This window comes from Agelaius phoeniceus, chromosome 1, assembly GCF_051311805.1.
Source record: "Agelaius phoeniceus isolate bAgePho1 chromosome 1, bAgePho1.hap1, whole genome shotgun sequence".
Classification (NCBI taxonomy): domain Eukaryota; kingdom Metazoa; phylum Chordata; class Aves; order Passeriformes; family Icteridae; genus Agelaius; species Agelaius phoeniceus.
In genome coordinates, this window is record NC_135265.1 from 120,627,287 (window position 1) to 120,647,029 (window position 19,743).

A 19,743-nucleotide genomic window follows, 5' to 3' on the forward strand; every position below is an offset into this window, starting at 1 on the left:
TTGAGTTGAACAGGGCCTTTATGGAAATGCTGAGCTACTGTTGGACTTACCAAGAGTTCTTAATAAAACAAACTGCATTCCTAGTGCAAAGGGCCGCTCCCCATCTTCCACAGACCTAGCAGGTGAACAGAAAACTCCAGTGAAGGAACAGTCATAACCCATCATCATCCTGCTATGTTCTGGCTCCACCTCATGGCTTTTTTCTCAGCTACAGAAAATCTTTGTCTAAATTTCTTGTCTTTAGCTTCTACTATTGTTAACTCCTACAGCTAGGAAAAAATACAGCCAGCGCCTCCTGGACCTGTTTAATCAAAATCTCAGTCATGCCTTTTGACCTTTTTTTACCTGTATAAGGCCTGAAGAATTTGATCCAAACACATTAAGGAAATTCAGAGAATCCACACAAAATGTTTATGGCTTGTCATGATAACTTTCTATTATTCCATTAGACCTAATTTATTTTTCTTAATATTTTTGAGGTAAATTAGAATTAATAGATAACTAAATTGTTGAAGGCTGGACTCAGTTTCTGAGTTTCTGAATTTAACAAATCTTTGTGTAGCATAAGCACTTTGGAGTTACTTTTAAAAAAGTATCAGTACAAACATACAAACAGTCTCTTTAAATACCTTTTCAATTCAAGTAATACACAGTGGTTTCAAAGGAAAAATGTCAAGCTTACAAAGACTAAATACAAAGTAACAAAATTCCACACTGCAACTACAATTTTAGTAAACTACAAATTATCTACTGATTTTGAAATATTTTTAAGTCTTAATCTAAAAGTAAAGTCTTAAGATTGACAGCTTCTAATGACATTGAAATACACTATAAAAGCACACAAAAAGTCTGCAGTCAAAGTGATGAAGCTGTGAAACAGTTTTGAAGTCAAGAAACTGAGAAATTAGAGAACCAACTTGTGCCACATGCACAAAGCACAGTATGTGGTTTGGGACAGCAGGTGTCACTGTCCATGTGTGTGGGCCCCCATTTTTTGTACTGAGCACTACAAAATCCTGTTGGAGATGTCCCTTACGTACCTCACTAGTGTGAAGTTCACTGCAATATTGGTTTTCATTTGTCTTTGCTAATTGCAATGCAAGGGCAATATTTTTTTATTACATGTGGGAAATCCAGAGACAGAAGGAATGAAGCCAGAAGTCTCTAAATCACAACGCTGCTGTGCACACTATAGTTGAGGTAAGGCTGAGCAGCTGGAATTCTGATGTGCCCAGCCCCGAGTGCCTAGCTTCAATGTCCCAACAGAGACCCTTACAACCATTCTGTGGATTCTTTGAAAGGCAAACTGGAAGGCAAAATTCCTCAATGTGAGAAAAGGATAATTTTAAATACTAACTTTTTTCATTTGCATTTGAAAATCCAAACCATTGCTCTAAGAAGGTTGAAAATTTTCCAGGAGTAATCATTTTCTTCATGATGCTTTGCTTGTTTTCTCTTTATAGCAGCTGGAATTTACTGCACACTTCATGTTTCCTAAAGCAGATTACCATATCACATATTCTAAATACAGAGTTCACCCTATCCCTGTCAGCCCCTTCACTTTTTAAGGCTACACAAGGATTCTATACACTTTTTAAGGAAACACAAGGATTCTATTCACTTTTTAAGGATACAGAAGCTTCACAGGCACTGGTGATAAGCGTGCACGGCAAACATACATACGAAACATCTCGGAGTTCTCACCTGAGAGTCACTATGACTGCTGATGGCTGGGCACACGCTGTTATAAGGGTTACAATGAAGAGGAATATGAGGAATGGGATGAGTGTGTTGCAGGTTCGGTCACACTTCCCAGACACAGCGTAGCCATTCTCATTCAGGTAGGTTTTAACAATCACCAGCCGGAGCTGACTGCGCTGGCCCACTGTGGGCGGAGTTATCACCTGGCGGCTCTGCACACAGGCACATTCTGTGTAATTTCTGACCTGGGAGAGCAAGAAAGAACATTTCCATGTGAAAAATATCTGTAAGAAAGACATTGCAAACAGACATTGTGCAACAGTCCTGTGGTACTTCTCAGCTGAGAATCTTCTGCCTTGAGCATCATTACCCCAAGCACAAGCAAAGTTACATCTCCAAGTAATTTTAAAGCTGGCCAGGACTCTCTGTGATGAGGTTGCTTTTCCATTGCTTTATTTCTCTGAGTTTATTTTTAAAAATCTGGAACATATTTGGGAAATATTGACAAAACAATTCAATCACTTGTGACAGGGAGGCTGGAGAAAAATATTGTTTCTATTGTACTACAAAAAATGTGAGGAAACGCTCTGCAGACAGCAGTGAAAATGCTATATTCTGAAATTCAGCAAGCTGCTGATTTTCATATTCAGGCAGTGTCTTCTGCCATGTTAATGGAAGGCCAGATATGGCCAAAGAGCAACAAGCTGCACTTTATGCTTGAAGCTCAGGACCTTCCACCTGGATGTGGGCAGAGATCAGGTCAGAAGCAAAACCAGATAATAAAGGGAAAGCAGAGACTAAAAGAGCGAGACTGGAGGACTCACTGAGAGATCCCTGAATGGACAAAGAGAACGAAATTAAGATGAAGAGACTGAATAAAGAAGTAGCATTTCACAGGCAAACAGGACTGTGATTTGAACAAGGGGAGGAAGAGCTAGATCAGAAATAGCCTTCTTTCACATTTATGTTACTTCTGTTTTCATCTGATGTATGGCAAAGGGGTGTGCAGCAGACCAGTATACTCCAGCCCTACAGAAGAAACTGGCCAGGACATATGCAATGTTACAGAAATGAGCTTTATGTTTCAATTTTTGCATTCATCAAACCTTGGACTACACAGGCACAGAAGTTACAAAACTGTCTTAAGATAGTGAATTTAAGCATTTAGACATCAAGACATATCCAAATCATGGCAGTTTGCAATTTTTAATATATACCTTTATATGCATCCATGCCATCATGGAGCCTCATACTTTTTTTCCTTATGGAATTTAGCCAAACATCTTAATAAAGCATCTATTTATCCAATATTTTACCTCCTATTTTCAAATGTGACTTCAGGTATTTTTTTTTCCTCAGACAAAGAATATTCAACTACAAAGATGGAAGGACTCATATTTCATTTTGGATTTTTTATAATAGTGACTATTACAGCTTAACTCTTTCAAAAAAGAGTCCTTTATCTTCAAAATAGTTATGAGGTATTGATGTTATCTCTATTTTGTAATTAAGTAACTGAAACAGATCAAAGATTTCACAAACATGGGTGACTAATTTGAGACAACTGGAATCCTTTTGTTCACAGCATTTTCCATTATACCCAACTAAATTTATTCTAAATGTAAACTTCAAATACAGATTTAGGCAGCCCATCTACAAGTGACACTTCTGTTTGTTGCTCATGTTCATTCATCATCCAGAACATGAAGAATACAAGAATAATGACCAACGGGGAGAAGTTCTGTTTAACTGACTTGCCCAACATCCCTTAGAAACAAAGCCAATGACAGATTCTGGTTTCCAAAGGCAGCACTCCACTCTAACATCACATGAGTACCTGATTTCTTTCTATAGTACCTCACCCTAAACTCTTTATTGCTTCCAAATGCAAATGCCAAATAGGAATCCTACAGAAATTAGACCTCTTTACCACACACTCTTTATTCATCCCCAGAGAAACTAAGTCTGTGTATTAAATGAGACAGACATAGCATGACAGAAGTATTAGGAGTATAGGAATAGATACATGCATAAATATGTATATATATAAAAAACAGGTATGAACTGTACACTAGTATCCTTTCCTCTTAGTTTGAACTTTTAAATGGTTAATTTTGAAAACACTCTATGTCATAAACTTAAATATTATATGTTAGCAACATTTTGTGTGTTATACAGTGGCACTAACTCACATTTTTGTTGTTTTTAAAAGCACCATACAAAAAGGATTATTTAATCTAAAAAAGTTCCTTTTCCAAGCAATGTCAGCTCTATTCTATTCACCATTAGCTACTGAGTTAAAACTTCAGACAGCATCTTTTCTTAAATCATAAAATGCAACAGCATGTTTCATAATCTGTAGACCACACACTCCCAGAGTATTTCCCTACTAAATAAATTAATAGCGCTGGTTCAATAACAGATGAAATGCAACAAAGACCAAGCCTGTCTCAGTCCAGGAAAGCACAAATTAGATTATAGAGACATTGAAATTTAACCACAGGCTTACACTGCAGGCTTTTCCAATTGATCAAAACAATTTTCTACTAAAACCCAGCAAGATAATCTAAATAAGAAAAAAAAAAATTAAGGGAAACTAATCTGTTCTCAGTAGCATCTAGGTATGAACATGCTTTTTCAGACCATTATCCAGGTGACCTGAGAAAACACAGTGCTGGACCTAACATCCTCCTGCTTCACAGGCTGGCTCACAACTGCAAACTGGGAGACTGATACTTTTTAAGTAAGCTTTCTGGAAAGCACAATCAATCCCTAAGAAAGTCAATGTTTACATTACTTCTTGTCTTTCTTAATTATCCTTTTTTAAAGGACAGACTGTAACAGAAGAATTTAAGAGTTCATTTTTAAGGAAACTAATATGAACATAATACTGTGTTGATATTTAAGTCAGATTCTACTTTTTAACTGTCTTCTTGTGCCCAGTCCTGGAAATTGCCAAATTTCCATGGTTTGGTTTTACCAGCAGGATGTCCTTCTCCAGTTCAGCATAACTAGAATGCTGGGTTGTAACAAGCAATGTATTTCCAAGAAAGAAAGTGGATTATTAACATCTTTTAAGTTCTTGTTACTTGAGTTTGATGACAGCCTTCATTTAGCCTGGAAGAGGTTTAGAAAAAGGCCGTGGGACTGGTAGAACTGTTTTACAAGAGCAGAATACATGGGCAGTCTTTAGCTATCCAGGCAAACCACAGACCTATCAGTGCACTGGTGCAGGTGCAAGAGCTACTTGGTCAAAATGACGAGGCTGACACAAACACCAAAGACTTCAAACAAATCCTAACTAAATTTAAACCCCAGTTTAAAACACTTCCAACTACCTGAAGAGTTAAGTTCTTCCTTCAGTTCAGAGAAGGAGTCACAAAAAGCCCCAAACTGCTCTAAAAGGTAAGACTGAGCTTGAAGAAAGACAGTTTGACATGTCTGCCTCTGTTGGCAGAGAGCTGAGTTAGATGACACTGACTCAAGGTACCCCTCCAAGCCCTGCAGGAACAGCAGGCATGCAGGTCACTGCCACCAAGGTCTTTGGGGTCTGTACAGCAAACACCAGCCCTTCCTATGCCATGGCATTTGCACTCACTCAGCTCAAGGATTCACTTAGTACAAATGAACTTGTGCCTCAAATTGGTGTATAACTAAAGGAAGTGGGTTGGCACCATGCAAGAACAGCACTGCCAGTCTTTCAAATCATGGAAAGGCTCAGAAATGGACAAGTCACCTGCAGAGAACTTCTCTGAAGCTCAGAGGAGGGAAGCTTGAGCCAGGAACAGAGAAGTCTTCGATCTGCACAGGTCTCAAGGGGCTACTCAGGGGTTGTGTGTGGGTGGTGGGTGAAGCACTTACCCCTGTGCTGTGGTTTCCACCACTGATGCAGCCAGCTAGGCAAGGATTAAAATATGTTATTCCATCTGATCCACAGACAGGCTCGTACTCATGAATCTTACATCCACAGTTAACATTACAGCTTCCAGTCAGATTCCTGTGGGCCATGGCAAGAGTGGGACTGAAGAAAGGAAAAAGAACATGCTAGTAGAGCACGCACAGATACCCATATTCTCCTGTACAGAGGGAGCAAACATCCTATTCATTAACTCTGGAACTGAGAGGTGATTATTAGATAAAGGCTGTGTTAACTCTGGGTTATATATATGACTTAAACAACATAGAAGAACACCCAAATCATCCTTGCCATCAACTAAAAACACAATAAAAGAAATAATACCAAAGTTTAAAATTTGTATCATATTTAGCTAGGTGTGTTTTTCCCCTGTTTTTTTTTCCTCTATGAAGTAAGACACCACTATTTTATGTCTATTCTAAGCTGTAGCAATTTCTCGTTGATTACTAATGAAAGATTCAGTGATAAGATATGAGGATTCTGTGAACTAATAAGAACTAATAGGCATCTTTTCCTACATACCAACAACTGTTCAGAAAACAATGCTTGTATGACTTTTGTATTCTGTGAAATTTACAGGAAGTTCTCTAGATCTGGAAGACTGCTGTCCTTTTACTAAATGTCTGTAAATGAATCACCACTCTGCTTCCTAGACCATTCCCCAAAATGTGGCCAAAGCCTAAAGGCCTTATGGATTTGGACATATTTCAAATGCTTATTTCCCATCCTTGAGTGAAGACAGCTTACACACCTGCACCTACACAGTTCCCTAAATCTACACTACTTTATGCTAGGTCTTTGAGAGCTCTGGCCAAAATGCAAACAGCAGCTTACTTCACTTCAGTAGTCCTTGAGAATTGGTAGCCATACTAATGTCTGAGAATTACACTGGAATGCACAACCACTCCATGCTGGGCACTACAGAATTAACTGTTCTGTCTTGTTTGTTCTGTCTTTCTCTCAGAACTGCACAATGGCCAGTGCTGTTTAAAACTACCCCAAGTGCCTCTGCTCTTGAGCAGATCAGTAGATATCCAGGGAATTTCCTCCTCAGCCAGGCAGGAGCTGAACGGAATCTGGACTGGGTTTGTGGCTGCATCCTCAAGATCTTGTACACATGCTCACAGACTGCCATGGCTGCCCTCACAAGGGCTGATGTTGGCTTGTCCTCATGTCCGTGATGCATGGGCAAGGCCAGTGTGAACATAAACTAGCAGCTGACTTACTGCATCCCAGCTACCCCAGGGACCACAGGGAATGTTCTTCTGTTCCCATCTTCTACCCCTGACTAGACCAGAGGCTTGGCTCAGGAGCCATTCTGCACACAGTGGCTGTCACCCCATGCTGTGTGTCACCTCACCTCCTGTCATTAGTGGCACTCAGTAGCATGACTGTGCTCAGAGTATTCCACCTGACTGGTTTTCTTGTATTTATACAGCACTATTTGCTTTTGCTGAATATGCTTGTCTTCCCAGCTGTGCACTTCTGCAGACAATTAAATATTACTATGTAGCTTTCAAATATTTATTGACTTGTCTACTGATCACACAAATCAGGTTCACAAATTTAGCTCTTGGAGCTACTTTACACTTTATGGTCTAGCTGGATGCTAACCAAAGCCTTTCTGAGTGTTTTGTTTCTTGCTCTATAAACAAACAAGGTACACTTTTAGAAACAAGTTGCAGCTTGAGCAGGAAGTCAAATATCCAGGACTGGTAGTGGTTCTGTCACCTTCTCAGCTATCAGCTGAAATTTGTCATATTATATCCTGCTGGATTTCAGTAAGAAGTATGCAGCAACACATCATATAGCAACGGGCAGATTTTTCCAGTAATGTCTCAACAGAACTTTTTCTCCAATGGAAAAAAACACCAAATCATCCAAACATTCCTCGGGAACATACAAATTTCAGCAGCACAGTGACAAAAGCTTTTCACTCCAACAGAAGAGGCAGCATTTTTGGAGTTTTACAAAATCTTAGTCAGCCTGCTGAGCTGGATGCCCCAGATGCCTGAATACTTGGCTTAAGAAGAGACTCCACAACCTGCCTGGGAGACCCTTGTACCATGCTTCTTTTGAGAACAGGGCTTTGCCACACTGCACAGGACCAGGGAAAGCCCAGACTGCCAGGAAAGGCACAGCTCTTGCTCCAATCTCCAATCCCTCTCACCCTGCAGCACAAATTCTTCTGATCTCTTATCCCTCTACCAACTAAAACCCTTCTCTGGAACAGATGGGTAGGGCTGTTCCACAGGCAGGAGAACCCATTCCCCATCTTGCTCTGCTTGCATAGCTAACTTCAGCTATGTAAGCTTCAGCTGCACTGTTGAACATTACCATGACACAGAGGTTAGGAAATCAGTTTTTTAAAAAAAATGGTGAAAGAAATCAGGCATGCAAGAAATGAGAAGCATGAAACTGGAAACTGAACTGAGACCACTGTGATAATTTAATCTCAGGCGCATTTTTTTGTTTGTCCTGAAGACGACTTCAGTTTACAGATACACAAAGCAAATATGCTCATATTAATAAGAAGTTACTGCAAGCTCTGTCTCTCCAGCTTTCACCACCTTTTGTCCTCAGCATATCACTGTAAGGCTTATTTGTGGAATTTCTTTTTGTTGCTTAGAGCAAATACCTTGCAGAGAGGTTTGCACACAAAATCATCTATTAACTGCATTCCCAAAAGTTCATTATCAGAGAGTTGTAAGAGGCTCATGCTTTCATCTTCATTACCTTCACTCTTCACTCATTGTTCACTCCTCTTTCAGTGGTGGGAAACAAATGAAGGAGTTTCAGTGCTGGGGACATGAAATCTCTACTAACATGTGTCTGTGTAACCCCATTTTCATCATATGGGATCAACCACAGAGCACATCCTACAACAGATTGCTTGAACGCTTCTTTCAGGAAGGAATCACTTTTTCTTGAAGGCACGCATTTTTCTGGAAGTAAGCTGAACCAAAGCACTCTACTAATCCTGCCTTCTGGCCCTGCAAGGCTGCCTACACTCCACAAAGGAAAACAAAGCATTTATCCCTGAATTACAGCACATCACATCACAGATTTACCTGCATCAGCCAGTAAGAGCAGGTTCTTAGGGAAAGAAGCTAGTATGTCCTGCTCATGAGCTGATCTGTGGGAAAAGCTGCCTAGTCTCAATGCAGCAGCTGCTGTAGAAACATGGGATGTCTGAGAAAGAGCGGCTCTGCTTGTTTCAGCAGTGCAGATACTGCCAACTTGCAACACTGCTGCACCTGAGCTGCCAAGGACATCAGCCACACAAACAGAAACCCCAAATGACAGCACTTCCTGAACTATTCTTTCAATTACAAAAATGTTGCTCCTTCCATTAATAAGATTCAACTGCAAGTTTGCTAAACGTGCAGGGACAAAATCCAGAACCCCATCTGCCAAACTGCATTTGTTCATTTCTCAGGGAGACTGTTCTGTGTCTCCATGACACAATACTAGTAAAGCTGATAAAGAGAAGATCTTTATTAGATGTGTCTAACAATGCAAAGGACTCTAGTTTCTAACATTTTTTCTAAGCCTTGTTTTTCTCTCCAACTATTACTCCAGGGAAGGTTGGTGATATAGGACTAAAGTGAGAAAAGGGAAAATATAAAATGAGATTTATTGCCTGATTTTTTTGAGCTGTGACCTGTTATTTCACATTCTCAGGCTTGGACAGAAACATCACTGTACTGGCAGTCAATGAACATATATTGGGTGAAAAAAGGGGACCTTCTCACAAGGTTACAATTTAAATGAAATGCAGATTTAAAAAAAAAGAAGTCAAACTATATTTTGGTAACATCTAAACAGATAACTGATTTTCCACATGGTTTTATTGATATCACTGTAGTAACCTACAGGACCAAGGAAATACAAAGGGAAGGAGATAACCTCACCACATAGTTTCTATAATCTTAATACTGGACTATATGATAAAAAGGATTATCTTAATTTGATAGCACTATTTTTGGTTTGGTATTGAAGGACATTCTGGATGGCAGAGATCTGCAGTCTCCTTGTTGGCAAGCAGCTGGAATTGCAGCAATGATGCAATTTTTGTGTAGCTGTCAAACAAGGGACCCTCTCACTGTGTTAGCTGGATTCCTTCTTTGTTGTTATTGTTCTGATCCAATTAGTCACTGCTTTCAAGTTAAGGGATTGGACTGAAATAGATACAAGAATAACAGAAACACACACTGTTGATACAAGAGGAAGACTGTAAGTATTTTTTATGTGAAATACCTCATTAAGCCAATTGCACACTTTAACTAAACTTTACTTGCACCAAAGTAACACAAAGCAATCAAAAATAGTCTATGTTGATTCATTACATATCAGAAATGTGAGAGATGGAACTGAACTAATCCAGGAATCTGTCACTATGAGTAAGCTCACCATGGAGCTGTTTTAGTTGCCTTATACGACAATACATGCAAGAGACAGGTCTGAAAAAAACCCAAATCAGCTGATCTCTGCTATTTCCCTTTTGTTCAGTACTGGTGAGGCCACACCTGCAGTGCTGGGCTCAGTTCTGGGCTCCTCAGTAAAAGACAGACATGGATGTACCAGAGAGAGACCAGTGAATGTCCACTAAGATGATGAAAGGACTGGAGCATCTCTCTTCTGAGGAAAAGCTGAGAGAGCTGAGGCTGTTCAGCCTGGAAAAGGCTCAGGGCTCAGGGGGATTTCATCAATGCCTGTAAATGTGTGAAGGGAGGATGCAAAGGAGATAGAGCCAGGCTCTTTTCAGTGGTGCCCAGTGCCAGGATCAGAGGCAATGAAACACAAGAGGTTCCCAACAAACACCAGGAAACAGTTTTCACTGCGAAGGTGACTGGGTGGTGACACAGGTTGTCCAGGGAGGCTGTGGGGCTTCCCTCCTTAGAAATACTTAAAAGCCATCTGGACTCTTGTCCAGACCATTCACTCATTCAGGACTTCCCACCTGGATGCTGTTATGGAGCTAGAGAAGGGATGCCACATTGTGGTTTGACATAAGGCTCCTTACACTGCAATTCAAGCACCAAACACACCCTCAGAACAAGGCTGGGGCATGGAGTAAAAGGTTCCAAAATGCTGAGATGTATAATACAGAGGTGCCCTTGATCTTCCTGAGAACAGAAGTGCTGATGACACGTCAGCAACAGCAAAACTGCTTGTGCCCAACATAAAACAGCAGAAAATCCTTTCTAATATATTCTAATCTGTGCATGCCTCTGGGTCCCATCCACTTCTTTGCAGCTGGTACAGTTAGAAAAATACTGAGTTACGAAACACACTGAATTATGAAATGTCACTGTCTACTTTTCTGAGTACTGGTATGCACATAACTTCTATGTTAACTGAAACCTAGGTCACCCCTCTCCTTTTTGGTGGTTCAGGGCTCAGTTCACCAAAGAAAAAAACTGTATGCTTAAATGTATAAAAAACAAACAGCAGAAATGAACATATTTGTCCAGAAATTATGCTGCAGGGTATGTCTACACTGCCCAATGCATCTGAGATCTCTGGGTTGGTGCCAGTGCAGGCAGGTCAGATATCAGACCTGGCACAGCCATGTTAGGGTAGAGCATCATGCAATACATTTATCCCAAACCAGGCAGCTCTGCTGCTTTCCCTATCCAGTCTTGCCCCTTGAACTGGCTTTGACATCCCTAGGCTGCACTATAGTCTAAGCAGAGAATGAAGTATGTGTTTTATTAAATTCAAAATGAAAGCATGCTTTTTTAATTCCACGGCCAACAACACTTTGATGGCTGAATTAAAGAGTTGCCTACTAAGCAAGTGATTTGAAATTATCAAATGACTGATCATCAGAATTCAGAGAATGCTTACATATCAGATATTCAAGATTAATTTATGTGTAGTGCTGCCTTTTTACTATCATTTTGATAATCAACGTGGACTTTATCTCCGTGTTAAAAAAATCTAGCTGCATCACGCTTTGTAACATGCTGGTAATTCTAAATTTCTGATGACATTACAGTCAATATGATTTTTATACTGATTTCAAAGAGTTTATATATATCAATAAGTTGTGAGAATTTGGCAATTACTATTTCTCACCTCTTCTCAATAAGAATAATTACATGAATGTGGAAGGAAGTAATGTACTGCAGATTTGCACAAGAGCTGTGAATTGATGCTTACTTCAATTGATGCCATGTATTTACTGCAAATGTTATTACTTACTAAACAAACATCAGATACTCTAACAAATCCAGCATGAAGGCTATGAGTTACATGACACCAGTACACCTTACCTTCAGTTTAGAAACAGATTTAAATTAAATGGGACTTTTCCAAACACGCAGGCTTCTCCTTAGTCAGGCAGGTACATTCTGACTTGCCACACAGATCAATTCCTATCTGAAATTTATGTTTTCATTCCTATTAATTTTCATCATCTACACCCACAGGCTGTCACAAACATTAGCAGCAGGTGGACAGTCAAAGCATTCCACCCCCTTCCCATCCCTCTTCTCTCCTTCTTCAGCCCACTAAGCTCAGATGAGGGTATATCACCATGCCACTTTCTTCTACTGACAGCCCCTCAGCAGCAAGCTTTAACTCTAGGTCTTAGGAATACAAAGGAGTAACAGCTTTTCATCAGCTCTTGACTTTCAGCTGCTGGTTTTCTTTGCTCTAGCATTAAGGTTTGACAGCAATGTAGTAACACCCAGCAACAAGCAATGCTAAACATTCCCTGTGTAAACAGTGCCTGTTTTCTTCCTCCCTTGCTTCCCATTTTACCTCTTTGTTTTTCACTTGCTATCCCTCTGCCCCACTGTATTTTTTCTCCATTTCATCATTGCTTTTCCTGCTCCACACTCTACATTCTCTTCAAAATATTAGGAGCCCAAGAGCTGAGCGCTAAAAGCAAATATACAAATGGATCTGACACCCAGCACCTGGTAATAATTAAAAGGCACACATGCCTCAGATGTAAAAGCAAAGGGAAAAAACATTGCTTCAGATAGGTTCACACTCTCCAAACACTTACTCTGTTCCTGTGTTTAACCTACATGAAGAATGCAATTTTGAGGAAAATCTCATGTAAAAAGTAAAAAGAAAATAAAAGCTCGTGATCAGGCTAGCAGAGAATCCCATTCCAGTGAAAATGTCTCAAGTTTTACCACACTGCCTTGCCTCCAAATATCCTTTTTCTTTTTTTCTTGCCCTTCCATGCATTTCTTAATGCCACAGCCCAAATTCCTCACTCCCAAGTCCTTCCTACATCCAAACCTTCTTCCTCATTGCAGTCCTCTTCATTCTCTCTATAGCTTTAGAGAACATGGTTTAGTTGCTGTCTTGATGATGATCCAGCAAGCACTGGAGGGCATTCACACAACTAGTAAGGGGTTCAGAACCAGTGCACACCCCTAATGTCAATAGCACATGCCCAAGTGATTCCTCTCAAAAAGGACTGTAAACCTAAAATACTATTAAGGTGATAATTAATAAACCCATTCAGAAATGATCTTCACAATCCACTTAGTTTTTTCACAATTTTTCATGAGCAGAAAACATTTTGAAACACTAAGTAAATTCTAAGTAATCTACAGAGGACACTATTCTTATTTTTCTGCATCACTGAAGGCCATTCCAATGCATTTTCTCACCCCTCAAGAAGCTAAGTTACTACATAAACTGCATTATAAACCAGATGTAAAAAACAAGACCCACACACTAACAGCATGTGCTTATATCACAAAATTCACTGAATTCTCATTTGAACTGAAATGGCTTCTTCAGTACATCAGCTATCAGCATTTTTTACATTTCTAGATCAGTCTTATTGGAAAAAGCTGGTTTTGCCAGAGATAATCATCCAAGATACTTACCCAGTTGTGTAAGGTATATTTATTCCCCCTAGATTAATGCTTTCACATCCAACAATGAAGAGTGTTGAAAAGCACAGCAGAGACACACCACTGCAGATCATAGCCAACTTTGCAGACTCTCTTGCACCAAGTTTCAGCTTTTTTATAATGTAGCCACCTAGGACAATACCAACACCAGCACTTGGGACAATAATCACACCTGCCAAGAAGAAGTTCAAACAGCATTAAAACAGGACCTACAGAAATGGCATAAAACATAAATATTGGTATCATTCCACAATTAGATGACTGCAAATGCTGCACTAAGATCTCCATTGTCTGATTCTCTGCTAGCAAACTGAGTCAGACTTTTCAAACCTCTGGAGTGTTGTCAAAGAATTTATAAAAGCCTCCTTATCATATTAGCAGTTGCCAAAGCACTATAAGAGAACTATTGTACTTACAAGCAGAAACATTGTTTTGTATTTATTTTAGAATGGGGAGAAGGGCTACATATAGGTCCAGTTTAACCACTGAAATTGGAAGAAATCCAGATTTGGACACAAATCTTCCTCCTCCCATTCTCCTGATTAATTCCAGCAAAGCACAAGTGCTAACCTCAAGCAGGACCCCAGAACCCTGCCCACCTGGAAGTGCACACCCATGCCTGGCTGCAAATTCTGCCTTCTGCATACTTTACTCAAGCTGAATAGCACTTTCCCAAGCAACTTGCATCAGGACAAGAGGAAATGGCCTCAAACTGGGCCAGGGGAGGTTCAGGTTGGACATTAGAAAGAGTGGTTAACCACTGGCATAGGCTGCTCAGGGGGGTGGTGGAGTCACCATCCCTGGAGGTGCTCAAGAAATGACCAGAAGTGGCACTTGGTGTTTATTGATGTGGTGGTGTTTGGTCAAAGCTTGGACTTAATGACCTTGAAGGTCTTTTCCAACCCTGAGTCTATGACTTCACGACTCCTACCTCAGCATTCCAATTAATCTCCCCACAGATATGTGTGTGTGATCAAACACAATTTAAAAAATTAAGATAATAGAATTGGGGTAAGTGTAAGACACAAAGACCTGCCTATGAAACCTCTGCTGCTGCAGTCATAAGGTTCAGCAACAATATCACCAGGTTGTCCCCACTTGTCAGGTCCTGAGGTGGTGGTAAAGTCAGCAAATGTCTTGCACTGTTCTTTCCTTGTCTCACTGACATGTGAGAAGGTCTTTAATTAAAGGCTTTGCCAATAAAGATGCATTCCACATAGACATGGAATTTGAACTACTACTTGGCAGATGCATCTACAGAGATGCTAAACTTTATAATGCAAATTGTTAGAGATGCTGGTCTCTTAAAGAAGCCAGTAAGACTATCACTTGCAAATACCTTTACAATTATTGCAAAGCATACTCATTCTCTGCTAATATGTCCAAAGGTGAAAGGGACATGATATTTATCAAAATGTTGAGATTGTGAAAGCAAGAAAAGAGGGAAGAACAGCTGGCATCTTAATTATCCTGCTATCACCAATGACATTACAGAATAAAATATCACTTCAGGAGGAAGATTCTAAACAGTAAGTCTTCACAGAATCAAAACCAGTCTTTCTTCCAAGAGCAGAAATTAAATGTAGAAGCTGCACAAGTTCAAGACATGAAATTTGGCACATAGTGTGTTTTGATGATGATAAATGCCAGGGTTGTTTTAAAACTGAAAGAAATTGGAATTTAATTAAAGAATTGCTGCTTAGAAGACAAAAAATTGCCAGCAAAATCTTTACATGAAGAGATTCAGGAAGCACATGTACTCAGCTGGCAATGTGCATATTAAGCATAGATGTACAATATAAATAACACATAAATTCTCCTTTTACTAACCAGAAAATTTGTGAACTTGTCATGTCTTTTACTTTATTAGCCAGTAGCAATCTAATACAGAATTTCCAAGTTTCCCTTTCCCATCCTTCCTACAAAAAATATTTACAAAAATAACAACTGCTGACTTCAATGCTAAGTTTAAAGGTTGGGATTGTAGAAGCAGTGCTCACTTGTCCTTGTTGCACATTCAGCCTGATATATTTAAAATTATTCTTCTTCTGGTTCATTTTAATACTCTTTATCAAGAAATTTATAACAGGGGAAACAACAGATGTTAATAACTTCACACTTTAGGCAAGGCCACACTAGTTTTACCTCTGTTAATGTTCTGGCTGTTGAGTATTTTTTCTGGCAAGAATGTTTCTGGTTTATCTTGGGAATGAAGTAAGTTATGGTGCAGCCATCCCATCAAGACTCATTACAGTAAAACTCCTTTGTGTGTAGCTTCTCTAAGCTTCAGAGAGCACACAGTCCCATGAGTCAATGTTTCCTCCTTATATGCAGAACACAGGGATTTCATGCCCTGAAGAAAATCTCATCCCAGAAACTCTCAAATAAAAAAACACCTCATGGTGCTTCTCCGACTTTTCCCCTCCCCACTCTAGAAATTCCTTGCATTTCTTCCAGCCACTGCAAGTGACAAATTCTTTCCATGTGAGGTCCATGTGCCTTCCTTCTTCCTTCTGGTACTTTTTGTCCTTTTTTTGACAGATACCCCTGGGCAGCTTCACCCCATACTTCACCTGTGTCCCCACAATTCACTCTACTCCATCATTCCTAGGGCACAGTGTCTGGAAGTATGAGGGGAAAAAAGAACTAACCTGCCCAGCAATCAGCAGTTATTCTGTATGAGAAGCACTATGGAGAATTTTAAAAGATTATTACAAAGACAAATGTCTTTGACACAGCTAGAAGAGAAGGTAATCCTCATCCTCATCCTCATGACACAGGCCCCAATTCTGGACAATATTCTGGCCTCCTTAAGTAGCCAAGTTCTCATTCTTTCAGTCACAGAGGAGTGTGAAGCTTAAGATTTTGTGGTCTGTAGCTCTGTTAAAAGTTGGACATAGCTGTACACTGGTACAGCAGGGGTCTCCTGAAATGACAGGTAGGAGAAGAGAATCTGGGGAGTTCTAACTAGACTAGATTGTTGTCTCAATGTAAATAAGTAAATAAGAAGAAAAACACCACCCTGGAGGAGAGAGATAACTGAAGGATGGGACAGATAAACAACTTTTCACTAAGGGGAAAAAGGATAAAGGTATTTTAAAGATCAAAGAGGAAGTAAAATTCACAGAAAGTAAGAACAGCGTTAAGAGACCTTTTAAAGCACACAAATTGCAGTCATGTCTATGGTTTTTCTAGCTTGTTTTGGTTGATTTTTTCCCCCTTGGAGACCATCAACAAGTGAGAAAGCATCTGTCTAGGCCTATGCAAAAAAAAAAAAATTAAATCCAGCCCTTTAACAATATAAATGGGTTCACATCTTACTAAATACATATAACAAACACCAGAAAATAGTCTGATTATCTAACCAAATGCAGAAAGCTGGATCCAATCACCTGTTTGAACGAACACATTTTGGTTCATTCCTAATCAACTCATTTCATTAGCCAAAGCCAAGCTTGCAAGGTAACACTATGTGGCAATGCCTTACCAGTGTAGATGCTGGCATTGGAAGCTGGGATGCCAAACTGTGACTCGATGAACTTGGGAATGAAGGTAATAAAAGCTGTGACAATGGCACTCTCAGCTGTGTATGACAAACTCACAAAAAGGAATGTCATGTTGCTTAAGATCCTGACAGCTGCTCTTGGAAGCTCTATAAAATGACAAAAATGACAAACGAATGTTATAAACAATGAGTGAGAAACAAAAGCAAACTGAAACAGAACCAATTGATTTTCTTTGAGAGAGACTGGCAATAATGGCTTGCTAGCAGCTGGTACATTTGCTAGACAAAAGGGAGAGTGCATACTTGGGACTGAAGCCCTTGCTCCCTGCTCTGACTGACCCCATCTCACTGCCTCGCTCAGGGCCATGGTCCCACTTGGCACAAACACAACTGACATGTGTATCAAAAAAACATCTGAAAAAACAGACAGTAACACCACAACAGAAAGAAAAACAGCAATAAAATGTAGAGATTTTGGAATTATTCTGATATCTTGAGATTTTCTGTGAAATAACATATACCACACTACTGAACAGACAGTACTGAGATTTGCACTCCATAGGAGGAAAAAAGAGCCTATACTCACTCCCCTGTTACTCTCTGCTTCAAGGACCATGCTTGGAAAGCTGGGGTAATAATAATAATCCAATTTGAAAGGGGAACCAAAATATTTTTAGTTAAGCATTTTTCTACATTATTTAAAAGCATTTACAATGATGCAGACAAAGCATAATGAAAAAATTGCATCAATGATATCAAGGAATCTCAACATATATTACATACAACTCAATATTCTCAGAAGGGATAAAGCAATCAATTAAAAATGAGAGTACATCATTAACTTAAATTGAAAAAGTATTCATAGATGTTGCAATTATTCGCAAATCAAATATCAAACCCCCATGAAATTCAGCACTGTAGTTAAATTAAACATTTATATACTTTAAATTTAGTCCTGCAGTGATGTCAAATTATCATCACCCTATTCAGCACTTTTTTTTTTTATTAAATGCCGTGATTTTAAACAAGTCTTCTTTTCCTTGAGGCTTTTTTTACCCCAGATCAAGTTTTTTTCAAGTGTTATATCTAAGCTACTACAGTTCAGATTTTTTTCATTTGCTTTTCACTTGGTACAGAAATAGAATAGTGCTTGAATGAAAGCCAGTAGAATTCAATGACAAGAGCACCCATTAGAAATACATGTTGAGCAAGAACAACTGAGAATTTTACTGATGTTAAAAGTTGTCAAGACAAAAATCTGTCTCACTTTCTGCACTGACTCCAGTAGGTTATCTGTATAAAAGCAAACAGAATTTCACTTGTCATGTCAAAACTTGTCAAGCTGCAAATTAGCACTTAAGTTGTCTGACTTCATCCAGTATTAGCTTATGCCAGTTGTCAAAATTTATACTGAATTCATTATGAGTACTGGGTTTATAATATTCATGATGAGTACTTGGTTTATAATTTTAATGTAGTCAAATGCTCTCCTGCTACATCTATGAGGAAACATACTAAACGTTAAATACAAAGTCTGGTGGAAATAACTAATGAATAAATCATATTAAGAAGCAATCATATATTATAATCTTAATGGTTTTTACCACCTACAGGTTTAAAAAATAAAAAAAAAGAAGGTGGTGCTGTTTGCAATAGAAACAACAGGAGCAAGCAGTTATGACCATGCTGATGCTGCTGTGAGAAAGGAGTCAGGAAACAGAAAGGATTGGTCTTGCTGGAAACTGAGCTACTTAGTGGCAGCTGCTCACCTGTGTTTAAAATGTGGTAGAAAGTAAGGTATCATCACAGAGAGAAAGATAATTTTATTAGGATGATGAACTGAGTGTTCTTTGTAGAAATGAATTGGTAGTTCTTGGCCGAGAGCTGAACTCAAGGTCTTTGCTAAATCAATTATCTTAAAGTCTCATCCAGACATCATAATATGTGGTAAAGTTTGCCCTTCCTGATAAAACTGAGCTTCAGGAAAATGTCTGCTTTAGAATTTTCAGTCAACTAGAGAATTAATTTGGCAAAGAACTGCAGAGCTAATGAACATTTTGCTCCGGCGCTTGTATGTAGAGCTGTACTTCTGTTGACTCCTACTTACATCTCATCTAAGCACTCAGGCTAAAGGTCATTATTCATTTCAAAACTAATTAGTATTTTGAAATGGGATTTCTCCTGTTAAGTAGATAAAACTTAATGTCTTGGAATAAGCACACGTTCCCTTATACCCATCTGAAGGGCTCTTCAGAGAACAGCTTTGCTGATTGCTATAAATTTTGGCATGAAATAAAGAGTTTATTTCTGCATGCCACACTAATGCACGCCACCTGGAGCACTTAAGACTTGATCTTCATGGTTTATAAACAGCAATTGTCTGGCATACAAAGGAAAGCTGCTATGTAGTAAGAAACTTGGAAATAAAAACACACATTCAGAGTTAGTCTTTCCCTGATTTCCTCCCATGATCATCATCAAACATGGTGTGACAACATCTGTACTACACTTCTGAATTTTAAAACCTATAATAAAAAGGTACTGTTAAGTAACTCATTATCTTTCAACCACAGTAACCATAGTAAAAAGCAAGAATGCTAAAAACTTTAAGGATCCTTTAGACTACATAATCAATCATGCTTTTAAAACATTTCTATGTCAAATTATTTTTGTGTACCTAGCCATAGGCCTAGGTTTTGATTTCAAGGTGATTATTAAACCTATCAGGTTTG

The 19,743-nt window shown here is 39.1% G+C and overlaps 1 protein-coding gene across 3 annotated transcripts in view; it reads right to left on the reverse strand.

Annotated features, from left to right (window-relative positions):
- SLCO5A1 (solute carrier organic anion transporter family member 5A1) overlaps positions 1–19,743 on the reverse strand; it is a 75,023-nt gene that overhangs the window by 9,182 nt on the left and 46,098 nt on the right. For 2 of the 3 annotated variants that reach the window (XM_054645160.2, XM_077186415.1), the window contains exons 5-9: positions 16,994–17,158; positions 13,480–13,678; positions 5,563–5,722; positions 1,705–1,946; positions 51–115 (exon numbers count right to left, since the gene is read on the reverse strand). In XM_054645160.2, the coding sequence (XP_054501135.2) occupies positions 51–115; positions 1,705–1,946; positions 5,563–5,722; positions 13,480–13,678; positions 16,994–17,158 (831 nt within the window). The remainder of the gene's footprint in view (positions 1–50; positions 116–1,704; positions 1,947–5,562; positions 5,723–13,479; positions 13,679–16,993; positions 17,159–19,743) is intronic. The other variant, XM_077186417.1, reaches the window with a different exon arrangement.